The sequence below is a fragment of the Pteronotus mesoamericanus genome, unplaced genomic scaffold (assembly GCF_021234165.1).
Source record: "Pteronotus mesoamericanus isolate MK-2021 breed Mesoamerican mustached bat unplaced genomic scaffold, CSHL_Meso_final scaffold_31, whole genome shotgun sequence".
NCBI classification, from domain to species: Eukaryota; Metazoa; Chordata; class Mammalia; order Chiroptera; family Mormoopidae; genus Pteronotus; species Pteronotus mesoamericanus.
Window position 1 is genome coordinate 28,915,120 of NW_026555312.1, and position 25,365 is coordinate 28,940,484.

Here is a 25,365-nt window from a genome sequence, read left to right on the forward strand (position 1 = left end):
TATACATTGAATCATATAATATATACTCTTCTCTGTCTGTCTCTTTCATTCAGCATTGGAGTATGTTGATATTTCCTTATGTTGATGTAGTCTTTATCATTTAGAGACTACATTAGTGGATTAGTTTTCCACTCAAACTAATGTAGCATAAAGTACACTGCTTAAGTACTTTCTAGGGAGGTTTTGTCCTACTGAGCATGGTGAGTGCTGGACTAAGAACCAAAAACCCTGGCTTTTAGTCCAAAACTCTACCATGACTTTGTGACAGTGACTGATTATCTCTGTAGATGCATCTCTATATAGATGCATTCAGGTATAGGATTATGTTTCTCTTATACAGATACAAAAGGAAGAATGCCAGGTAACCATGTACTATAGATCCCTGGCAGCCTGGTAAAACTCTCTATAAACAATGATAATAGGAAACCAAATGAATGAATAAATAAAATCATAGAAAACCTAAAATTCAAAATTTCTCCTTGCCTCTCAAAAACCTTACTAACAAATCTCATAGTTGTTGTCTCCATTTTTCTTCAAATGTAAAAGTCCCCAGAGAAACAGTCAAAAAGCAAGAATTTGGATATGGTAAGTTATCTGGTTAGTCCTAGAGCTTAAGCTACTGAGGGAATGAACATTAGAATGAGCGTGTGGATGTATATTTGAATTACCCTGTCCTGTCATTTCTATTTTGGTTGGGGAGAAGGATGGGTTGCTAGATGGTTGGATGGCTAGTGGCAGAATGGGAAGGAGGGAGAGGAGGAGGATTACTGAAGTGAGGTTTCTTGAATTTGAATGACCTAATATATAAGTTGAGAAAAACACCAAAGGAAAAAAATACCCCATCTATGTCATAGAAGCAATCATATTATTTACCATATTCTTTAGTACTAATGTTCAAAGGGAGTGGGAGAAACTTTTCTAAAGGGTGGGGTAGATTTCCTAACAAACTGGAAGGGAACAAGCTTAAGGAAAATCTCCTTGTCTTGTGGGATTCAAGGTCACCTGAGGCCTGAGCTGGGCTTCCTGGATGAGAAGGTCCTTCCCTCAGCGTGCAGGCTGGAGATAAGCCAAATGACAGAGTTGGGCTGGAACCCCCACAGATACTTTGTACATTGCTTTCATCCTAGGAAACAGGCCATCTGACACAGATACAAGATCTCTTGAGTTGCATTATGAATGTGAACATGTGGAGGCTAATTAGCTGATGTATGTGAAGTGGTTTGAAGGTAAAAAGTACTAAGTGGCAAAAGAAAAGCAGCCTGTGTCTCATGCTCCAGAATGCCACTTGCCAATTATGTCACAACAATCTTTAATCGGTCCACTTAAAGGTGCTTTATCTCCTTTCCTCGGGGTTTGTGTCACCTCCTACCAGCATGGGTAAGTCTTCACACCCTGGATCCAGTTATTAACTGTAACCAGTAATTTCTGACAAAAAGATGGTGCTAGCTTTGAAGCCTGGAATACTGAGGTCACTAACAGTCTTATCTCTCCCTCATTAACTGGCCCTGTACTACGGCTGTGAGTCAGCCCCCATATCAGCTGGTTAGGGAAGAGATTGGAATCAAGAGGGCCCCAGGTACAGTAGTTAATCTGGCCTTCCCCATGTTGATACTCCTTCAAGCACCAGGGATCAAGGAATAGCACTAAGTAAAAAAATTAACTCTACAATTATAATTATAGATGTAGAACAGGTACAGAAAGATCTAGTACCTCATAAACGTGTATGACGTAAGACTACATCCTCCAAATCTTATTTGCTTATTTTATTTAAAGCAACCTATTAAACACCCACCTATAAGTAGATAGCTCACCCAAAGCCACCAGATACAGCTTCTGAAAAACGCTTCTCTCTTCTCAGCCCCCTCAAACCAGAGCCTGGTTGAACAGGACAAGCCCCAAAGGCCCACAGGGCCCAATGGTGCTGATGGATGGAGTGTTCCTGGGACTTTGCTCCACAGATGCTGCGCTCCTCCGCCGGTCACGAGGAGAAGCTGGGCTTCTGCGTGGCATGAATTATATGTAGCACATGTGTCCACAGAGGAGAGTAGACCACTGTTCTTGTCTCTACACATCTCAGGCATGTCCACCTGAAAGGACTTTCTCCAGAATATTTTTAAAACTCTATGTAAAAGAAAATCAATGTGTTTGTGTCCTGTATTTCCCCTATATAACTGTATTGTCTGGGTGTCTCATAGAGCCCTTTTTTGCCTAACCATGTTTCCCTTTTTACACTCACCATATTTTTAAAATACAAATGAAAAAAGATGTATCTATATGTATACACTGCACTAAAAATAACATTAATTAGGATCTCCCTTTATAAAGTGAAAACTTTTTGTAAAAAGCTACATTAGGCTTCATTTACAAGTGGACACATAATGAAGACAACATTCTTATTCACTTTCTAAGAAAGCTCTACCTTGCTAGGTAGGCTTTTTCATTAGTGTCTGGGGCATACATGTAGGGGGATTTCTTTCCCTTTGGTAGCTCTTAATAACTACTGATTACAAATGACAAATTCTACCAATTGAAAATAAGTGGTTCCCAGCCAAGAAAAATGGGATCAAGTGAGGGGTCACCGGATCCTGGAGACGCCCCCTCAGACACTACCCATGAGGTCAGCACAGCACATCCTGAATCATAACTAACGGGGCTCACGTGTGAGGCCACCAGCGGAGGTGACAGTGTCACCATGTGAGGGCTTGGCCAGGGTTTCAGGCCAGGGAACACATACGTTGCCCCATGCTGATCGCCTCCCCGAGGCCTCTGACCAGGTAACTGGGAAGGAGGACACCGTGCAGGGCAAGCTCACACTGTTGTTCTCCCTTTGCCACTTTATCTCCACTGTCAGATGCTCATTGGAGCTGGTGCTGACTGACTCAATTTCCCTGAGGTTGAGCCCAAGCATTGTTTGTGCTCTGATGGCATTCTGTCGGCCCTGCTGATGGACAGTCCCATTGGTCCAGTTTCCTGAGCAGACGAGACGGCCCACTGTTTTCTCCTTGTCTCTTATCACCCCTTGTCATTAAAGGAGATGCCTGGCTTCAACTTCAATTTGTGCTGATATACAGCAGTAACAGGGAAGAGAGAAGGGAAATGTTCCTTACTGTTAAGGCCACTGCATTTCTTACTGCTGAGTTTCACTCCCTCTTTGGGAAGGTTTCAATCAAAGGATATATTTATGAGCATCTGAATTTAAACTGTGTGCTAAGAGACAATATATTGCACACTTTCTGGGGGAACTTTCAGACTTCAGTTTTCCCCAATTTTTACTGACTCTCAGATGCGTGTCTTGAATCTTGAGTGGGATATCCTTTGAAGTCTTTTCGGTATTGTTTTTTTTTGTTGTTGTTGGTTGGTTGGTTTTTTTTTTTTTTTTTTTTGTTTTGTCTTTCTAAAAAGAAGCATTTCCCCAAGAGTAAATCTTTCCTGCTCACTCTCCATTAGCATAAAGTTAGATCAGGAACCAAATTCATTGGCATTCTTTTATTCCCTTGGAGCCTGAGCTATTCCGCAATTTTGCTTTTTTAAGAAAAGTGGAAGGAAAGAAATGAATGCCGAGTGTGCTTCATCTCCATAGCTTAGATTCTTGACGATGTTTTACCAGGGTTCTCATCAGTCTTAATTTTCCTTATTAATATCCCCTGTCTATACATCTTCTCCTTCTTCATAGCACTTGAGTCAATTTCTTTCAATATGCACATTAGAAATTTAACAACATCCTGCCAAAAGAGCTCACACTCTTAAAATATTTCTCCACCTAAACAGATGTCCTTCACAAACCTCATAAGAAGACTTGTCGAGGGAATGCGGTATCCAACACATAATTTGAAATAAATAGTAGCTTTCCCAGTGCAGTCTCAACAAAAGAGAAAGAAAAAAATGAACCTGTGAACTTTGAAAGATATGTGATACGATCTATTTAATAACATTCCCCACAATGATTTTAGGGAAAGTGGGTGGGTATCAAAGGGATTTAATGTGTAAAATAATAGTCAAAATAAAATTAAAATTGGGGGAAGGCAAGGGGGGAAGGTTAGTACCAGTGTCATTTAAAGATAGGTTGTTATCTTGATGGAGATGAAAAGGTGTCCGGGAGACTTGAGAAGAGGGGACGATAGTTAAAGTAGAAGATAATGGCACAGCAGGGTCTCTGCTTTCATGGACTTTATGTTAACTACTGTGGGCTCAGAAACCGGCTTAATGACTTTTCCAGGATTTGGTCTGGCCCTTTATCAGTTCACTATAACAAGAACACAAGCCAGGGAAGCCTGAAAAATTGCTGCAGCAAAACACTCCCTTCTGCTGCTGATGTTCGCAGCTTTGACCACTGGCCTTGGCCTTTAGGGTTTGTGCCTGGACTTAGATTTAGAAGACAGCTCCTAAAGTCCGAACAAGTCAGTATAGTCAGGGACTCTGAGAAAAAAGAAGGGGGCTCTAGGCATCTGGACATATGCATTTTCTCTTGCTCATGCTGTTTTGCTGCTATAAAATGCTCAGCTAACCGTAATTGAATTTGACAATAATAAATCACATGTTGAAACTGTATAGCTCACCTAAGGAATAGCAATGGAAATGGTGAAGACACCAGAAGCCAGAGTTCAGGAAATGTCATATTCACATAGAAATGCTTTAAATTTTTCTCAGAGCTTTATTGTCTTTTTTTATAGAAAGGCTCCAGACCACCCAGTGCACAAAGTCCATTTTGGAAACTGTACATAAAATCATCACTTACATTCAGCTTTTGCTCCTGTTGCCATACTGTAGCTTTAAGCCTATAAACAAAGAAGGAACTGAACTTTCAAAAAAATAAGAAAAGAGTAAAACAGATGAATTCGTGCTTCTCTCTTGTCCTTAGGAGCTGATCACACCCTAGTGGAGAGGACTTGGGAAATTTAAAAGGAAACTATGTTTGGCCTTATTTTTCTCTCTCCTATCCCATTGCTCTGCGCAGTCCTCTAAGGAGAGAAGTTCCTGGTGTCCTTGTAAGAATACAGCCTTCACAATCTCATTTCTCTTCAGGCTAGTGGAAGACTTATTTAAAAAGGCCTTTCCATGTCCTTGCTGCTATTCCAGAGCCAAGCACACTTCTCTGCCAGGCCCTCTGCATGCCACCTTTTAAGGACGTCTTGTACCCTGAACCTTGCAAACCAAATCATTTACTATATCTTTTCTCTGGAGAACACACAGGAAGGGGTAAGAAGGTCCTTCAGGAGGAATGAAGTTTAAAATAGGCTGCGATGCTCACAGTCTTCCCCTGAAAGCTGATGAGGGCACGAGCACATGGACTGCTCTGGATGTTAGCTCAGTTGCATCTGGCATAAAGAGCCGCTGTTTTGTTTTGATGGAACCTCATCCTTTCCCTTCACAAGGTCTTTTGGTCTAATTAAATTTCAGGGAGACAGAGCCTTGGCAGGAGGTTAAAGTAAGCTGCTAGACTGGAATGTAGGAGTTGGGCTCAAAACTAAATTGGGAAGTTTAACTGGGTGCGTCTCTGGTTTCAATGAAATACTTTTACAGTGTATGGTAGCAATGTCTGTTTCTGAGCTTTTGAAAACCATTTTTCTTTTTCCTTAATTTTAGTTCCCTAGTTGTTTTTATATTATAAGCTACTTGTAGAAAAATACAGGAAACATAATTACAATACAAAGCTCCCTTTCCCAAGCCTACTGAGGTCATTTGCAGCCAAACTTGGTTTTAGGGTTTTGCTAACCATAAGTTCAGAGCTATGAATTGCATCCTATGCAATACTGGTTGATTTACAACAAGTGTTATGTGATTAAACAATAACCATGTTTCTCCAAGCTGTGTAACTGTTACAGAATTGGAGGGCCATATTGCTTCATGACTCCACATTTCACAGCTCCCTCTGGGAAGAAAGAATGGATATCTTTGTGTGACTCTTATAGTAAAATAGAAGTATTGTAGAAGTATATACAAGTTTATTTAGGGTAAGGAAAGAGAAATAAATTCATTCGTTTTTCCACTTATATTTCCAGTTCCATGTAACACCGGGTTAAATGGCTAATTATTAATTTTTGTATCCTACTTTTCCTGAGGAATCTGTATATGGATTTCCAGACCAGCAGAAATAACTCGTTTTACTATTGTTAATACTCTGGAGAGGAAATCAGTACTTCATTGTATTGTGAAATGGAACGCCTTTGAGAGTTTGATTTATTCAACCCTAAAAAGTCATGATGGATGATTGAGAATGAGAGTTTTGAATGTCCTCCGTTGGAGCACAATTTCAAGCAAACAGTACAAATATTCACAAGTGCATCGAGACACCCTACAGTAGGAAAAGCGTACCAGGGAAGGTGAGCATGCAGAGTGCCCTGCAAAGCAGGTCTTGCCCTGCTCCTCTGGCCTTTCCACTGTGGGTCCATAACAAATCCCCTAGGCCTGCCTCCTTCACAGGGGAGTCTGAGGGAAATGAGTGGGCAAGGCTTTTAATTGCAGTCTGATTATGTTACTTTCAGTTGACATAACTGGCAGTGAAAATAGTGTCTTAATGAGATATTTACCTTGTTTAAAGTTCAGCGATTTTCATATTGCCTTCACATTCTTCTGTTTTGAGTACTCATATCTTGTGTACTATTTGATGAATACATTTGTACATGGAAAAGCTAAGTGTTTATCTTACCCCCAAAATGGTCAAGTACTTTTCTTTATTCTTCTTCTCTCATTCTTTCTTCCCTCCCTTTCCTCCTTCCCTCCCTTTCTTCCTTATTGCAAGTCATCTTGAAATTCCCATCTCAATTTTCTTCAGAGAGCTGTAATATGAAATTGGTGAGTGAGGGCTGAGATGCAGGATTAACTTATTCTCCTCTAGTTTTCTTTTAGCAAGTTTTCCTTCCAAGGAAGTCTTTTAAATGGATGGAAACTCTCCGAAGCCCTGGTGTGTTTGCAGTTTCCGCTCTCTCTGGTAACAGCTGAGCAAGCGGACCCTACCAGTCATGGGCAAACAGTTTTATAGTTTTCAGTATTTTGATAAGGCCCTGTCAGATAGGACGAGAAACTCAATTATCAAGCAAATGGCGGCCCCAGACTCTTGTACAAGAGCTGGAGGTTCGTTTGAAAATTAACTTGATCCTCCAACGAAGCGGTTAGGGGACACTAAGCAACACCAGTGCTTGCTCTTCAGAGCAGTGTTTTCAAACTGCCGGTTGCACCTCGTTAGTGGGTCGAGATGAGTATTTTCTACGGAATGGAACAGAACCGAACAGAACAGAAAATACTGTGGATAGGGACCCTGGAAGTCGGGGTGAGGACTGCTTCGTGAAGCTTCAGTTTCGTTTGAAAGAACCACTCAGGCTGGAGTTAGCCGCGGCTGGGTAGTAAGAGGGGCGCACAGCCCCGCCTGGAACGACGTTTCCAGACCGCGTCTCCACGCCTGGCTGGTGGCTTGGGGCTGACTCGGGGCGTCGGCGGGGGGGGGGGGGGGGGGGAGCGTGGGGGGCTGTGATTTACTCACTTTTCTTTCTTCTTCCCTGAGAAATGTAGTAATTCGAAACTGTTCTCACAGTAGCGTCCCTGTCAACTTCATGTGTGTATTTTAAAGTCACTGAGCGTCCGAGGGACGCGGTGGACCGGAGGGCTGCGCGGGCTGCGGACGGACGGCCGTCACGGTCCTCACCCGGCGGTGCAGCGCATTCTTAACTGCGACCTTCGCAAGATTTACGACTCGCAGTGCCAAGACAACGTGCCCTGCGGAGACCAAAAGGAGGGAAGCGGGAGCCTTGAACGCCTATGGCCTCGGAAAGACAGGGTCGCCGCGGCTCCGGACCGCCACCCCTGACCAGGCCGTTTCTCTCTCTCCACCCTTTAGGACTTTCTGCAAGGAGACTGCACCAAAGCGAAACAGAAGCTGAACTGGAAGCCCCGGGTCGCTTTTGATGTAAGTGTCCCTTTCACGGTGCGGCCTGTGGACCCACTTGCCGCAGGGCTAGTCCGGGCCCGGCCCCGCGGGAGAGTGGCCGCCTGGAGGCAACTGGGCGCCAACGTGCCCAGGACGGAGGGCGAGGGGGCAGGGTGAAGGCTGCCGTGGGAGTGGGGGTGTCGCCAGAAGAGAGCGACAGAAACCTTATCCTCACCGTCCACCCTCTGTCCCGGGTTCCAGGAGCTGGTGCGGGAGATGGTGGACGCCGACGTGGAGCTCATGAGGAACAACCCGAATGCCTGAGAGCGGCAGCCCAGCCCCGAGCAGCCCCGCTGGCCTTTGTCCGGGTGGAACCAGCCTGGCGGTGCCACAGAAGTCCTGGAGGGCGCGGGCGGGGGCCCGGGGACTGGCCCTTCCGACGGTTGCTGGAGACCCTCGCTGCCAGTATGCGGTGGTCCCACCAGCAAGACTGGGGCCGCTCAGGTTTGCAGCAGCCGGGAAGTGGCACTCCCTGTTCAGCCCACTTTCCTTTTGTCTAGGCCACTTGTGAATGATTTTATGAAATCAACAAGATGTTTTAATCACATGTTCACTTAACTTGAAATTATGTCATTAGCTGAAATTGTGAGGTTTTCGAATGGTTTTTCTTTTTTCTTATTAAAAATGGCCTTTGTATGAACCAGCAGTGGGAGTTGATGTCTATGTTTTCTCAAAGTTATAAAAGCAGCTATAAGGGGCCCAAAACAAAACAAAACAAAACAAAAACCTCCGATCCATGCCTTGGAGTGAAATAACTTCCGTCAGGCCTACTCCCTTTTGAGAGAGCCCCTGCTGGCAGAACCCTGCCAGGCCTGAGTCCGACTTGGCCAGAGCGTCCTCCTAAGTCTATGCCTGGGACATTTCTTTCTCCCTTTCAGTGACAATAAGCCACTCTATCCAGCCGATTTGGAAGCCCAGTTCCTGCAAAAAAGGAGGCATTCACACCAACCTCAGGTCTCTGCTGACTATAATTAGAGCTCATGGGGCTCCAATCATCTCAAAAGAAGGCTTCAGAAATAGAGGGGGGTTAGAAGAAGAAACTTGAAGGTAAGTAAATATTGTTGGAACATTCCATGCCAAAGCCCCTGGGTTACCCAGAGGTCTCCGAGCCCATGCTTGTCCTTGTGGTCTAGAATCTTACACAATACTTATTTCCAGCCTCTTCTCAGTACTAGGTCACTTTTTAAGTCTAACTTTAATTTTGTCATTCAACCAACTTATATTAAGTGCCTAACATATGCCAGATATTGTGCCCTTCAACTCTATCATTGTTTGTTAATTAGAAATTATAATAGGCTTTAAGGCTGGACCTCAGATCACTGAACCCAGTTTCACTGAGTGCACCATTTAGGTGGCTTTGACTGTAGGTATGTGCTCCTGAGCCATGGACAGTGTATCTGCACAACTTAAGGCAGGTGGACACACAAACATAAGGACGCGACAAGCAGCAAGTAAGGATTTGTGTACAGGTGGACACCTCTGCATGAAATACAATATTTTGCCATAGAACAAATTAGGTCAAGACTCTTCTTCTTCCCCTCACTTCCACTCCAAGGAAAATAAAGTAAAACTTTATAGCAAATGGAATTCCAGCCTTTGCCCATGGTCCTGTGAGTGTGGGTGAACTGTTTCTGAATGTCTTCACCAGCAGGTTTATGGTCTGGGGGAGGACCCAGGCTCCAACGGCTGGCGGCAGGAAAGAGGGCTCTTTGTGTGGCTGCCCGAGTTGCTGCGACAGCATGCTGGCCAGGGCCAGCCTCAGCTTTGATGGAGCAGAACTAGGGTGACCTGAGCTAGCCGCCCCCCCTTCCCTTCTCAGAAGCTGCCCCAGGACGGGCCTTCTCCCAATCGGGGATGCTGCTAATTGGAAACAGATGGTCCCTGGCAGACTAGGCCTCCAGGACTAGGCGGGCTGGTGGGCACACATACACACACACTCACACATACATACTTACACACTGTCACTCACAGACTTCATACATCCAAACACTCACAAACACAAATACACACCTATAAACACGCCATCTCGCACACACTCTCACACACATTCACTCACTTGCAGACACAACTCATAAACCTGCTATCACACACTGTCACACGCATACTCACAAATCTCACAAATAAACACAGTCATACACATTCCCCTTAGCCTTGACCCGATAGGCACCTCCTCTCCTCCTTGACCCCTTGAACCCTCCACCTCATCCCATATCCAGGCATAGAGACCGTCTTAGGGACTCCAGGGCTTTCCATGGCCCCATTTCATTCCGTGTGTCGGGGCTTATTAGCCTATAGACAGAACCTCTTCAGTGAAGGACAGGAGAGATTCTAGGTAGGGCTTTAATGGGACTCCAGTGGAGTCATAATGTTAAATTATTCTTCTCAAAATGGCCTGGAGAATTAGTTTTTGAAGGACACAAAAAGTACTTTTTTGGTTGCAACCTTCTCTCTCTTCCTGAACCCTCAATGCAGAGCAGGGAGCGGGGGAGTCATTTGGCTTCTGGGCCTCACTGTGTGTCTTTGAAAGGAAAAAAAGAAAATGAATTTCCTTGAGTATTTTTGTGTTTTCTGTGCTGTGAATTTCATTTGGACATCCTTCAAGATAATTCTTCTATCTTAAATCTCAATTTCAGTGAATTTATTTTTCCCTTTTTTCTGCCCTGCCAGCTTTGGCTATTCATTTTAGATGTGGTAAAATATGTTCCATCTCGATTGTTTTTAAAGTTAAAAACTAGGAAAGATTTGTTTAACGTTAAAAACTAAGAAAAAACTAAAACTATGAGTGTCAGTACACTCATATAATAGCAAAGCAGTCAAATACCACATTTGTACCCCAGATGAGCAACAAGGTGTATGCAGGGGCCATCCGGCAGCCTCACTTCCCATCAGACATGCCTGCCAGACTCTGTAGTGGGCTGTATCTGCTGCCCTTTATCTTTGAGGAATTAAGAGGGAGCTAGGTCAGGCATAATAAACCTGACACACCTTTACAGCTATTTATAAGGAAAGGCCCACCCTGACGTTTAGGGGAAGTGCTAAAGTGCTTGCAAGATAATGCTACGGGCAGGAGGACTGGGTCAGAAACTCGGTTTCGGTCTAGGATGGTGCTACAGTAAACCAGTACAAGATTCTGTAGAATCCTTGGCTGCACTGGTGGGCTGCTGATGAATGAGACCTCTGCGTTATTAAAGGTCGTAGGAAGAGACAAAACTTTGAAATTTCATTTCAAAATACCCCTAAACTCGTTGTTTACAAATAACTTTCTAAACCCCAAGAAAAAGCCTCAAAGCACCCCAGGCATCTTGTTTGTATATGGGAATTCCAACCAGGCATTCTCAGTTTTCAGATGTATCCCAGTAAGTCCAGTCGCACTCGTATTTTTCACAACCTGCGCTGCAGCGTTCAGTAGATGGCATGAGGAGTGAATGGGGGTGCGGAGAGCCCCCACCGGGTTTTACGAAAAGATTGTATGTCTCTGTGTATGTACACACATGTCTTACAAACAGAGCTCTATGTTCCAGGATGCCACTGGCACCTCCCAAAATTGTGTTTTAATCACTGAGGATGTCGAGAATTTGCACAAACAGCAACGACAACTGGGACACAAAGCCTTTCTAGGGGCTGGCCTGCCCTCCGCATTCAGGGGTTTCCCACCGTCTGTCCACAGTGTCCTTTTCCAACACTCAGGAGTCGTGGCGGGTGCTGCTCCCCTGCCCCAAGCAGGTTCGCGGACAAGATCTCCCCGGTGACCTCCCAGCTTCACTCCCTCCCAGTGCACACCCGGAGCGAATGGAGCACATTTTGAGGGAGTGTGCCATCAGGATTATTACCCAAAGACTGGATCTCCGGCCACCTCGCTGTCCTGAGCCTGGGAGGCCACCGCTTCCTCCCCCAGGCCCGAGCTGTGAGGTTTCCCCACTGCGCTGCGCCCTCGCTCTTCCAGCGTGCGCTTTATCCCCAAAGACCTTCCAAGGCCCCTTAACAAGTATGTCGGAAGGGCCCCACTTCACCCTCACCCATTTCCTCTGCCAGAGTCTCTGCTAGGAGGCCGACCGCGGGCTGACCCCAGGCCCTGCCGCCTACTCCGCGTCTCCCGCCCTTCCTCCAAGGTCAGGGGTCGCACACAACTGACGCCCCGGACGCCCTGTTCTCAGCTTCCCCTTTTGATCTTTAAACTCGGGGGCCGAGGTGCCCGCCTGTGTGCACGCCCCTCAAAGCCGCAGGCACTGGGACTGCTTTGCTGGTGTGATGCAGAGCCCCGACAGCGTCTGCAGAGGCCTACGCTGGCCAGCGTGCCCAGCTCACTAGCTCTGAGCCCTCGGGTGAGCCTCTAGGTCTCCCAGTTTCGGCCTGGACCGAGAAGGCCCGGCGATTGGGACCGCAGACCGCAGGGGATGGAGCGGCGCCGTGCGTGCGCATGCGCCGGCCGCGCGTCCCGTCGCCGCCCTAGCCGGCCAGAAGGTCCCGCGCACGTGTAGGGGCACCTACAACCTCGCGCTCCCCCTGCCCCAGGCACACCCGCGGGGAGCTGAGGAGGTGATGGAGGTATGTTATTAAGTAAAAAATAAAAGCAAACAAACAAACAAAAACCCTGCACAGTCGTAGTCCTGGCCTCACTAATACGCCGGTGCACGCAGGGTGCATGCGGGATGGACTCTCGGAAGCCTAAGGTCCAAAGGACAAAAGCTTGGGTGACCTGGGGGAGACAATTGTAACTGGGGCTCCCGGACTCCTGCCAACCTGACTGGAGGCCCTGGGCCCCGCCAGCCTGAGAGGAAGCCGCACAGCCCGAGGCCTGGGCTGGAGTGGCTGGCCGAGGGCGAGAGAATATATATTTGGAAGGGGTCAGGACCTCGGCTGGAGTTTGACTTTTTATGGTGAGGAAGCCGCTTGGAAAGGGCCTTCTGGCGAGACTTTCCTGTTGTGCCACTTCTCCCCGGCAGCGCCAGGAAGAGAGGGAGGTGTTATCCCTGAGGTACCCCAAGGCCCTGGCTCCACGGACTCTTTCCCGGGGACTGAGTCGGCGGATAGGCCCGCCCAAGGGGCCAGCTGGCAAATGCAGAGCAAAGTCACATTATTTCCCGGTCACCAAACACTTACTGTAAATCGTTGCCTTGCACCTCCCCGATATTCCGGGGAACCAGAGCGGGAGTGGGCGTGCAGGAACGCCCCCAGGGATCTGACACTGATGACCTGGGGAGTCACCGCGTTGAATTCTCTCCGGGAATTTCTAGCACCTAGTCAGCCCTGGGCTGTGGGGAAAAAACGGTGAGGCCAAATTCACCCCCATCTCTCCCTGCGCCACTGAGGACAGAGGCTCCAGCGGCACTCTCACACCGAGGTTAGCGCACACTCCTCCTCTCTGCAACCTAAAAAGCCAGCTGCGAGGCCTGGCCGTTGTCGGGTGTCACCTGTGCGTAATGATAACAAAAATCCTCTTTGGGACCGCAAGGAAGCTCTGACCCCTGGCGCAGGCTCCAGAAAGGCCCCTGAGGCCCTGAGGACCATCTGGGTGTACCGAAGTGCCCCACGACGCGAGCCCCGCGCGACAGGCCCCGGGGACAGGCGTCTGCAGCCTCCAGGGCCCTCCCTGTGCACCGTCGGGGACACCGATTTTGCTCCACTAGGAGGATAGAATTTTTCTTTTTCCTCTACTGGCAGATTTTTAGGAATCCTAACGCTGTGTAAACATGTGTTCCCCAACCCCTGTCCGGTTTCCTATCTATACAGTTAACAAGACCTCGACCCACACTCCAGTACAAACGACCTGCTTTTATACTGAAGGAAATGCAGAGGCCTTAAGAGTTAATGGCTCTAAATGTGTTGGTTTTCCTGCATTTTCCCTGGGGTTAAGTAATGGTGGAGGGAAGGCCTCTCCCTCTCTCAGTCTATATTGTCCTCAAAGCCCTAGATCCAACTCCTTCATTGCCCAACCTCACATCTAACTACCTGAAGAGCACTTCCCTGTCCCTACGTCCTGCAGGAGTCCCACCACCCACCTGGCTCTCGCTGCCCACCCACTGCTCACCCTCTGGATTCACAAATTGCACTCCCATGCCCACCCAAGTAGCACCAAACTGTGTTGACTTACTGGGCAAATGAGCAGCCCACAGAGTCTCCATAGGAGCAACATGCAGAGACAGCCAGGAGAAGAGGATGGGCAGTTTAGCCCAACTGACCAGTAGTGCTAACTGGTGGGCTCAGAGGAACCCAAGAACGGACCAGAGAAAAAAGACGCTCTTTGGGAGAACAGAGGGAGGTGCCCTCTGGAAGAGCAAGAGGCCTGGAGAAGCAACCCTGACAGAGATTTCTGAGGCCACCCTCCCGACCCCAGGTGGGGATGCTATGTACTGGAAGCAAGGCTGGACCCTCTCAGGACCATGCAGAACCCACGTCTCCTATTTGGCTGGGTTTCTGGAGGAAGCTCTGCCCTTCTCTCCTATTTGGAAGACCCCTGCCTATATGCAAGGAAATTCCAGATCCCACTGCATCTCTCATAATACGCTCAATATGCTGCAAATTAAAAATCAGTGAAGGAAAAAATCAAGTAAACAACAAAAAAAAATAATATAAAACAGAGGGTTTCTTTTGAGCCAGGGTTTGATGGGAAAGGGGCACAACAAAGGTCCTAAGTCAGGCCTTATGCTCTCTAGGCCATATTTTGATTTCCAATGAGGTGGACATGGTACATTTTGCTCAATTTTCCACTCCTAATCACGTTTAGAACATCATGGAGAAGTGGCTTTCATTCTCCTGAATGGATTTTGGAGCTGGAATTTATTTCAGTGGTCCTTCTTTCCCAACCTGGCTCAGACCTGGAAACTGCCAGTTCTTCTCCCTTATGCACCAGGTCTTTCTGAGGACTAGGAGTAAGTTCTGGTTCCCAGCATCAGGCCTATCACCCAAAGGACTCAGCACCTGGGCCTGCAGGCCACCAGGGAGAGCAGGCTCAACTGGAGTGGGGACATCTGGGACATTGGGGAGAAACTTCAGGACCTCAACTCCTTCTGTAGGGAGTTGGGAGAAAAAGCAGTGAGTGAAAGTAACAGAGATAAAGAGGGGGACTGAGGAATAGAGACACAAAGAGACACAAAACTTAATGATTATATTGGATTCTCACTCAAAAAGGGGAGATGAATTAACTTTTGTATCAGGCTACAAAAGTTCTGCCTGTGAATATAGACCGAAATACTAAAAAAAAAAGGGGGGGGGCGTTAATAAAAGCTCTTTGCAAGGAAACTCGTGGCCTCATTATAAATTGAAATAGGAACTTTCAGAAAAGTGGGGTTTCTGATGCTGGCATTTAGGGTCCCATGGCAAATCTCAATGGGTTTTTTCATGCCTGTGGCCACTGTCTGAACAGATTACGTTTTGCTTGTCAGGAGCTCTCCTGAGCTTAGGGCCAGCCTGCTCTCTGGCCTCTACTTCCCACAGCTTGGTGGGGTGAGCACTCTGATAAAGTCTCTTGATTCCTTTTCTCCCTGCCTCCCCCCAAAGCTCTCTGCTGGCTGAAGAATGACGGCCCAGCAAGAATGTATTCTGCCTGGCCAGCTTTATTACATGGCCACCATCAATCTTACCCCTAACGTGACATTTGTTTATGACTTGGTGGGAAGGGCTAATGGCTTCATGAACTGGCTCTGAAATGAGTCTAGAGGAGTCTGAAGAGAATGTCCTGTGACACGAGGCAGGATCCAGTGGTGGGAACTGGGCTCAGAAGCATATGGGACCCCTCTCCAAGGAACTCCAAGATACAGTATGGAGGTAGAAAGCAACTGTCCTTCCAACCAGGCTTGCTTCAGGCGCCACTAAAAGCTAGGGAGACCACTAGTATCCAAAGCCATGGAAGCCTATTGGCCCTCTTGGGCAGTCTGTCCAGGCAACCTGGATCAGCAGAGGGTTCAGGACCTCTGTAAAGTCTGTATCATTTAAAACAAAACAAATGGCCTTCCACCTTAAAAACTGACACTCCTCTCTAGGGAACTGGGTGCGAGAGAAAAGATCTTATGTCCCTTCTTAACCTATCAAAGTTCAGGGGAGCCCAGTAGGGCTATAAGGCACTCTTGTTTCCTGACCCCTGTTTCTGACCCCACAGGAAACAGCCAAGAGCTTATGGGCCACCAGCACAATTGAGCCTTATTCCTCTGCAAACATCGATTATTAATGACAAACTCTGTGGAATGATAAATCGTAAAATGCATGCTCGTTTGCATGCAGTCTGGTGAAAAAAGGTCTGGTAACTACACACGTTGGAAACAGCACGCATTCCTACCAGACATGCAATATGCCAAATGCAAGCTTTCAGGGGGCATGTACTATGCTGGCATTTACTTGCTCATGGTAGAAACTGCTACGAAAATAAATGTGACCACTGCTACATAAAGGACAAAATGTTATCCTAAAGCCTTCTGCAGAGACTAATTTAAAAATTAGCCTAGTCCCCATCCCTGGGTCCTGCCTTGTGTCTTGGGCTAATTTCAAAATGAAGTGTGTTAGTTAAAATATGAAGGAGTTTTCTTATAATATCTTACAGGAAAAAAAATCCTTATTGATGGAAAAGTACAGATCAAACATGAAAACCACTAAGGAATAAGTAGTTCTCCCAGATTAAATAAGGTTGACGGGAATTGCTTTTTCTAACACTGGATATGAGAATACAATTGCAAATATAGTGATACCAGAAACCATTGCATATGTGGTTTTAACAATCAGAATAATTTGTAGAACTTCGGACCTTCCATTCAAATTTAGGTAATCCGCGCAGAAATAACTACCTTTGCTATATATGTGTAACACAAGCACCTTCCTAGACACATAGGTCTTCCATGCCTAATTTTCAAACGCTGGAATCCAAGAGGGCAAAAATGACTGCTAAGAAGCCTTCCCCCGGCAAGCACTTAAACGCTGTCAGGAGCTACGGCCAGGGTCTCCTCTCTGTCCGATGAAACCAGATCTCCGCACTCATACCGGGTCCCTGGTCCAGCCACAGGGCCTCCAGACCCAGGAAGGAGGAAAAAAGGGCGCCCGAAGCCCACTTCCCATCCTGGCGGGACCGGGAACAACTCACCGCGTCCATTCCAGCTCAGGCTGCTTGCGCTCCTTCAGGGCGCCCGAGCCGACCCCTCCCCGCGCGCCTGCCTCTCCGTGCCCCCCCCTCCCCCGCCGCAGCCCACCAGTCGGGGCTAAGCAGTCCAGTTCCCAGGGGCTAGACTGGGCCTAGGCCTGGGGCTGACTGTAGCCGCGATGCCCGGGCGCCACAAATCCGAGGTCGCAGGAGATACAGAGGGTCACGGGCACGTGGACCCTGAACACTCCGAACCCGCTGCCTGCCGGGCACGTCTCTCTCGCATCCTGTCCTTCAGGCCGAGCGACTCCCGCGCCGGCCACTGCCAGATGATTTGTGGCCTCCGTCAACCGACCTTACACACTGCGAGGACGCATCCCTGCTGGGGAGGCCACCTAAGGCCCCAGAGCTGGACCGGGAGGGTCGGTGCGGGCAGGCCGAGGGGCGCCGGGTAAGAGGTCCTCTTGCAAACCTGCAGCTGCGGGATGGCGCGGGGAGAGCTGTCACCGGGGAGCAATGGAGTGCCTATGACCTTTCCACCCTGGCTGAGTTCCTAAACACACGTGTGTCCTCAAAACAAAGGCGGCGAAGAGTGCAAACGGGAAGCGCTGTCGTCCCGGCGGCGCGAGGGTAAGGAGTAAAGCCCTCTGCCTTCCCACACACACCCCTGACCTGTGCTACCTTCCCACCAGCGCGGTCTTCCCGGCACCTTCGCTCCAGCCCATACTCCCAGCCGAGGTCTTCTTGGACTCTATTTTCTCCTCAAACAACTGGTTTCGCGAGGAGGCAGCCAGGAGCCAGGGAAGGGGCGGGGCGGGGTCGACGTCGGGGTAGGAAGTAGCTCCAAACACAAACATGCCGGGCTGGGCTGCGGCGGGTAATTACAGCTAATTAGCCGAAAAGCCTACAGTCCGGGAGCCGCGTCGGGAGTCCGGCGTCGGGCCGCGAGAAACGCCCCCCGGAAAGCCCGTGGTGGGCCGCAGGTCTGCATTCGCCGTCATCCCGCGTTCTAAAAAGATGAACCAGGCATGTTGGAAAAAGAACCGTCTCAGGCTGCCCGAGCTGCCCGGCCTGGGGATCGGTCACCCAGTCCGAAGAGACTAGGCCGTTTGGTCACCTGCTGCCGCTCTCCTCCCAGGCCTGGACAACCCAGCTCAGGCCACCGGACCCTTTGTCCTTAAACCCCAGCTCCACACTCGGCTTGTAAAAGTGGACCAATGCACAAACTCTACGGTCTTTGTCAATGGATTCGTTCCCTTCACCGCCCACCCAAAGCAGGGTGTGGGGGTCCCGAGGAAGCTCGCGGCAACCCCAGGTGCTAGAGCTGCGACAGCAGCCCGTAAGCTCACGTAGCAGCAGGGAGGCCAGTCTCAGCCGACCTGACCCGAGGAGACACCCGTGCCCGGGGCCGCAGCATTCTTCCCTGGCTATTAGGTTACGACTCTGAGCAAAGAAGACCCGAGTAAATCAGAGGCCACGTAAAGCAGGTTTTGACTGAAATTAGAATGTATTTATTTGCAGCAATCCTTTAACAATGATCAAATTTTGACAACAAGCAACAGCAATTACTGCTAAGTGTTGCCTCTAGATAGGAGCGGCAGATAGCAGGAAACTGTATTATCTTGAAAACAAACTAAAAGGCCCTGAATGTCTGTAATCAAATTGCCATCTCCCCAAAGTCTGATTGACAGGGCTGATCACTCTAAGATAATGAATTTATTACATTTCCTGGGTTATTTACAAAGGGGGAGGGCCAATTCGATTGCCCCCTAGGTTTAACTGTAAATTAGCAAGAAAAATTGGATTGAAAAGAAACCACCCTAGACTAAAATGTTGTTCTTCTCTCCTTCCTTCTTATTGCTTTAAATCTTTTTCAGAAATAATTGTTCTACAAACATATCTTCTAAAATAGTTTACCGAAGATTAAATTTCCCTTTCCAACCCACAGTACATTTTTTATAAAAATCAATCCTTCTAAATAACACATGATGGATTGTAAATGTGGATGAATTATATACATTTAAATGGTTTATATTTCCTTTTTTATAAAGGAGTGAAAAAATAGGAAAACAATTTGGTTCACAAGGATGTATAATACTCATCCCAATTTTTTTGTGTGCTACACAAGCCAAGTATTTCTCTGTGTATATCTGGAGGCACATACACCTCTCTCCATACACAGGTATCACTGTGGTAAAGACGGGTGCTGATTCACGGGCTAACAATTTCCAAATCATGTTCTGTCATTACCGAGAAAATGTATTTATGTATATGCCAACGCAAATCTGTTTAGGAAAGTATGTTTTTACTAGCCACAAAGCAAGCTGACTATATAGTACATTTTGCGGGAGATGCTGCAAGGAAACAACTAAACGAAAAGAGACTTTCATGTTAAATTTGACAGGAAATGGAGGGTTTCTCCATTTTTCAGAGATTCAGAATAGGTAATTTGTAGTGTTTTAATCTCTGAAATCTTTTTCTTATAATAATTAAGGCTGTATTAAAGTATCCAGACATATAGGCATCATTCAAACTGAATGGTAATTTATTAATAAACAAACAAGGAATATGTTCAACAAAGAAAAGATGATAGAATAAGATTAATACAGTTTCCCTTTTTATAATGAAAAAAGGCACAATGTAAGTTTCAGGCAATTTAACGTCAGATTTTGGAAACACTTTCTGGCGTTTGGTCCACGACATCCAACTACAAATTAAAAATAAATTACTATGTTGAAATTTACACTTTAAAACAAGTCCATGAATAAAAAGAAAGCGATTTCCACACACGGGGACTTCCCCCGCCTTTCAGCATAGGATAAAATAATATCTTACAGGTGAGAGGTGAAGGAAGGAGAACGGTAAGGGGATGGAAGAGAAGGAAAACGAAAGCGTGCTCTCTGAAAAGCAAGAAGAAACTTACGTGTTATCTGCGGTAACACTGTCCTTTAATAAACCATGATTTTGCTGTCTCTGTAAAATGGTTTACGGTTTTGTTTATTTAGATAAGGCAAAGTGGAGGTGGCTCTGAATTAATCTTTTTTTTAAAAAAAATAGTGTTTTGTTTTTGTTTGTGCTGGTGAGTTGAACTTTTGTAAGGATTCTGTTCGCTGGTTGGGAGAATGTTTTTCAAGATTTAAAGAAACTGGATTATTTTTTGGTTTCGATTTTGCATTGATGGTTCTTTTGGTTGTTCCTGCTCTAGGGTTCGATTCAGTTCGGTTTTGAGGTGGCTGGGGTGTCAAAATTTGCTACAGTCATAGACGAAAGCCCCGGACGTGCGGTACAGAGACTGGCTGGAAGGGAAGGCCATCTGACAGCTACTATTCCCGTTCACCGGAGAGTTGTTCAAGCCGATCCTCTGTGACTCGAACATCTCCCGCACCGAGTGGAAGTTCTGCTGTTGGCTGGGGTAGCCCGCCGCCGCCGCTGCCGCCGCCGCGCTGGCCAGATGGCCCAGGTCTCCGCTCGCCTGGTTCAGGTACCACGAGGTGAGGCGGCCTTGGTGGGCTGCAGGGTGGTGGCCGGCCTCCTGGCCGCTGCCGTGACTCAGGGAAGAGGAGCTGCTGCTGGTGACCGGGGGCAGAGAGTAGTCGGGTAGGGGGTCGTCCACGGCTGAGCCGCCGGCACCCCCGGGCGCGCCCTGCAAGTGGCCGCCGCGCTCCCCGGCAGCGTATAAGCTCATGGCCTGCAGGTTGCAGTGGTAGGTCCCGGCGCTCCCCGCGCTGCCGCCCCCGCCGCCACCGCCCCCGCCGGAGCTGCCAGCGCTGGAGCTCTGGCTGCAGGGGGAGCTGTAGAGGGAGCTCTGGCCAGGCGAGTAGGCGCCGAGCGCCAACGGGGGTGCGATGCCCGCGCGCGAGGACCCGGCCGCCGAGGCCAGGAGTCCAGAGCCGAGCTCCGCGGCCGCGCCCTGAGGCGACCCTCGCAGAGAAGTCATGATGTTGTCCACGCTGAACCCCTGGCTGTGGTGCGGCTGCGGCGCGGGCTGCGCGGGCGGTGGCGGCGGCGCGGACTCCGCGCCGTCCAGGCTCAGCGGCCGCGCGGACGGCAGGCTGCCCGGGGGACTGCTCCCGCTCGACAGGCTGCTGCTGCTGCTGTCGGGGCTTTCGATTTTGGGCACCGCAGCGGCGCTGCCGCTGCCCAGGGCGGCGGCCGGGGACAGGGGTTGGGGCGGCGAGGGGCACGTACCGTTCTCGGTTTTGATGTCCTGGATACGCACAGGCGGCGGCTGCGGTCCGGACGCGGCGCCGTCGGTCTGCTCCGGCGGCGCGGACGGGGGCTGGCGGCCGGGCGGCGGCGGCGGCGGTGGTTCCTTGAGGTGCAGCCGGTCCTTCTCCTCCTTGTCCTTCACCGCGTCCTTCTTCTTGAAGCGCCGCCGCCGCCGCAGGAAGCTGCCGTTCTCGAACATGTTGTACGAGTCCGGGTCCAGCGTCCAGTAGCTGCCCTTGCCCGGTTTCTTGTCGTCGCGGGGCACCTTGACGAAGCACTCGTTGAGCGAGAGGTTGTGGCGGATGCTGTTCTGCCAGCCCTGCTTATTGTCCCGGTAGAAGGGGAAGCGGTCCATGATGAACTGGTAGATGCCATTGAGGGTGATCTTCTTGTCCGGGGCGTTTTGGATGGCCATGGTAATGAGCGCGATGTAGCTATAGGGCGGCTTCACCATGTCCTTGGGCTGCGGCTGGGGTGTGTAGGGCCCGTAAGCGCGGGCCATGCCGCCCGGATACTGCTCGGCATGCGCGGGGTGCGAGTACACGCTCATGGGGGCCGGCATGGCGGTGTAGCCGCCCCCGGCCGCCGCCGCCGCCGCGCGGTAGTAGCTCTGCTCGCCGCCGAGGTAGGGCACCACTCCCAGGGAGTTGGGGCTGGACACGGAGTAGCGCGCCTGCATGGCCCCCGCTCGCCGCCGCCGCCCCGCGCCGCCCGCCGCCCCCCACCCTCGCTCTGGTCGGCCGCGCGGCGCCGGCCGCCTAGTCCGAGTCCGGGCCTCGCGGAGCTGGTGTCGGGCCGCCGCCGCCTCCCGGAGTCGCCAGCTGCGCGCGGCCTCTCCCTGCGCTCGCTCGGGCTCCTGGGGAGCCTCCGGCCACTTCAGGGCCCGCGCTGGCCGCGAAGGAGGGTCGGTGCTACGAGAAAGGGCCGGGCCAGGACGCAACAAATGGCCTTGAAGAAATTCGCGGAGCCACTTCCAGGCGAGAACGGCAAAAAAAAGAGCCAAAACTAAAAAACAAGAAGGCGCCCTTCTCGCCACACTGCCTACGCCTTCCAGGAGACTGCCTCGAGCCGCCGGCGAAGGCGGCCAAATCACCAGGGCGGGGGGCCGCGCGCCGGCCGCCTTCCCGGGCCCCGCGTCACCTTTTTTTTCAGTCTCTTGCGCGCCGGCCGCTTAAGGAAGCATTGGAAAACTTCTGAACTTTTGAGCATCCGTCACCCAGGCGAGGACTTTTTTACGCAGTTACATTTTTTTCCGGGCAGCGGAGCCCCGCCCCACCGCAACAGCAGCAGCCAATGAGACGCGAGAACCGCCTCTGAATGAGCCGAAGGCCGAACCCCGCCGGGCCGCGCCGGGCCGCGGGAGGACCACGGGGCTGACCACACGCGCGCCGGCCGGCGGGGTCCGGAGCTCGCGCCTAAGCCCAGGTCTGCGTGGGCAGTCGGTTTGTCTGCCCCGACTGCGCCCCGCGCCACCGGAGCCAGGCAATGTCTCCCATCCTGGGCCATCCGCACGGACATCCATTGTTCTCTCAGATTTTCTGGGTCCTCCTGGGTTCCACACAGACCCTTCCTCCGTCCAGTGCTCCCAGGCGTCGCCGACTCCTCGAGTCCCAACTCGCGCTGGCTCTCTCTCATTCCTTGGCCGTTCTGTCTGGCTCCAGCTCCGGGATTTCCCAGCCCCTCCTTCTTTCCCCCCTTACCTTTTCTCTCTACCCACTTCTTCCCTCCCCTCCTCTCCCGATCGACCAGTGGACTCACTGGCGTCACAGAGGTCTCCAGTTTTTCCCCACCTGGAAGTTTTCCTGTCCTTAGCTGGGTTAGAGAGTCTTAAGGGCTCGGTTACTGCCGTGCTCTCTTACTGGTGGGGAAGGAGTTGTCGACCTCGTCTCACCGTCCCGCGACCCCTCCCAGTAGAGATAAAAGAGTAGGAAAAGGGGCTTTGCCGGGAGCTCCCGGCAGTGGTTCGCCCAGGTAGACGGTGTTCACCCCACCGCAGGACAGTCTGCCCCTCGGCCCCCTAGGGCCCTTGGCGGCCATGGGGTGCTTGCGGCGAGGGCTGCTGGACCCCGGAGGCTTCCCTGCGCTACCCTTCGGGGAGCATGCGGTGTCCCTCAGATTCACAGCCCACCAGTTCCTCTCTTGTCCTGTCGGACTTAGAGGAGGGGTCGTCAGGCTGCGGGCTCAGTGACATTAGCAGGTGTAATGACAAGAAGCAAGTAAATATTTCTAGAGTATAACACGTCCGAGTCCAGTCTCTAGGAGCACACGCGCTGAGCTGCGGGCAAGCAGAGATAACGGCTGTTTGGGAGGAATGCTCAGAATCGCACCTGCAGGGGGATAGGTACAGATGGAGCATCCTTGTGCGTACGTACGCGTACGCGAGGGATGTGGAGGTTCTGGGTGACTGGGATGGAATGGGAAGTAGAGAAATGAGAGGGAAAGAAACGAAGGAGAGGAAGAGACATGGGCCTCCCTCTGCTTGCAGCGCGATTTTGCATTTGGTCAACTCCAGAAAAGACCTTCCTGGAGACTGACCACTAGATCCTTTACTAAAAGCTGGAGAAACCGACGAGTTTAGGAAACTGAAGAAGAGTAGCATGACACATTTAACACTTCCACCTCCCACCCCAATTTCTGACAATCTGTAACTAAAAGATGTGTTGGGAGCTCCTTTTGGTTTCCTGGTTGCAATCTCGGCTCCCTCTGAACAAAAATCCTAACTGCATCTCCAGTTGTCAAGGGCGCTGACTTAGGCAGCAGGCACAGCTCCGTGACACTTGAACATTTAAAAAATATATTGAATTTCATAATGGACGTTTCTTGAAGAGAAGAGGAAGACCTACTACTTCTAGAAATGGCCTGGGGAAGGGGGTGCCCGGAAGTTCCGATTCCTGAGGCCTCTGCCTCCTGGCCTGCTTTGCGCTTTGGGCCACAAACTCCTTTTCTAGAGTGTTCGCAAGGCTGAGTCGCTGACTGGTTGGAAGAAACATTTTCAGCAGGAGGCTCAGTACTTGGTGGTGTCTAAATACTTGCGGGAGAAAGAGGAGAAACCCCAAGACTTGAAAAATGAATTCGTCTCCAACCTTCAGTCTTGGACCCTAACTTAATAAACTCCTTTGGCTGAGGCTTTATGGGACGCTCTAGCTGCAGCATGGAGGCCAGTTAAATAAGTGTTCTTCCTAAACACCTCAACATTTGGTGAATTCAGTCTTTAAAATACGTTTCTAGTGCTTGCAATGCGCGGGACAAAAGCAGGGACAGCGTCTCGTTTGTTTTCCGAATGTGGGAAATGCCAACGGACCCCGGTTTTGCAATGCCAGTCGTGCTCCGATGGATGTCTCGCCCTCCATTCCCTCCCTCTGTCAGCCGGGAGAAGTGTAAACAGCCTGTTATGTAAATTGCAAATCGAATGACAGTGGGGGTCTGGGCTCCCCTCTTCGGAAATAAAAGTTGCCGTTGTGAAATTAGTATCTGGATTACGGGGGTGGGGGAATGGAGGGGTGCAGTTTTATAAAGATCAACTTTCCACTGGTTGAGCTCTGGACATTCGCCAGGAAAAGATATTTGCATTTGTGTTTATAAGCTTACTCGGAAGCAAACCTCCAGTAAACGGCTTGATTGTATTTCAAGTACTTATTATTGTTGCTAGCGGCGTTCTGTGAACATTAAGGCGCAGATACGAAGTCTTTGGGGGAATGGGCTAAAGTTTTTGTTTCCAGGTTAAAGTTTTGGATGCCTTTTTTTTTCCTGCTCCACTGAGTAGTTCAGTCACCCGTTAGCCCACCCGCCCCCGACTCCCACCCCGCAATCCTTGATTCAATGGGCAGAAATGCCCCACAGGCGACAGCGGTAATGGATGTTTGGTGGAACTGTCGCTCGGTCCATCCGCCGACCCCCATCCCCTCCTTGACCCGCCAAGCCGGGTTGCAATCCCCGGGGCTTACCATAGCGTTCCTAGCTCTGAGGAGGGGGCGTGACGTCACAGTGATATTTAAGACAAGGCCTCCCCGGCCCCTACCGTAGAAAAACACCGGGGAGGGGAGATGTGACGAGCATTCCAGGAAATACCCGGTTTCGGGAACGTGGTGACACCTAAGGAATGAGTGTGGCGCGAGGGGGGTGTGTGGGGGGGCGTTGGTTGGTGGATGGGAGGGAGGAGATGGGGCCCTAA

General features: G+C 49.8%; 2 protein-coding genes across 2 annotated transcripts in view; one reads left to right on the forward strand and one right to left on the reverse strand.

Annotated features, from left to right (window-relative positions):
• Nucleotides 1–8,521, forward strand: part of GMDS (GDP-mannose 4,6-dehydratase) — a 675,882-nt gene extending 667,361 nt beyond the window's left edge. Inside the window, exons 10-11 of the mRNA XM_054591986.1 lie at nt 7,832–7,900; nt 8,123–8,521. Coding sequence (XP_054447961.1) covers nt 7,832–7,900; nt 8,123–8,185 — 132 coding nt within the window. The 3' untranslated portion in view covers nt 8,186–8,521. The remainder of the gene's footprint in view (nt 1–7,831; nt 7,901–8,122) is intronic.
• Nucleotides 8,522–18,509: 9,988 nt separating this feature from the next.
• On the reverse strand, nt 18,510–21,880 carry FOXC1 (forkhead box C1). The gene has a single exon (XM_054591987.1). It carries the CDS (start codon nt 21,871–21,873, stop codon nt 20,227–20,229), a length of 1,647 nt encoding a protein of 548 aa, XP_054447962.1. The 5' UTR covers nt 21,874–21,880; the 3' UTR covers nt 18,510–20,226.
• Nucleotides 21,881–25,365: the final 3,485 nt, after the last annotated feature.

Coding starts and splice junctions, on each gene's coding strand:
- FOXC1 (XM_054591987.1), bottom strand. CDS start 21,873: ATGCAGGCGCGCTACTCCGTGTCCAGCCCCAACTCCCTGGGAGTGGTG.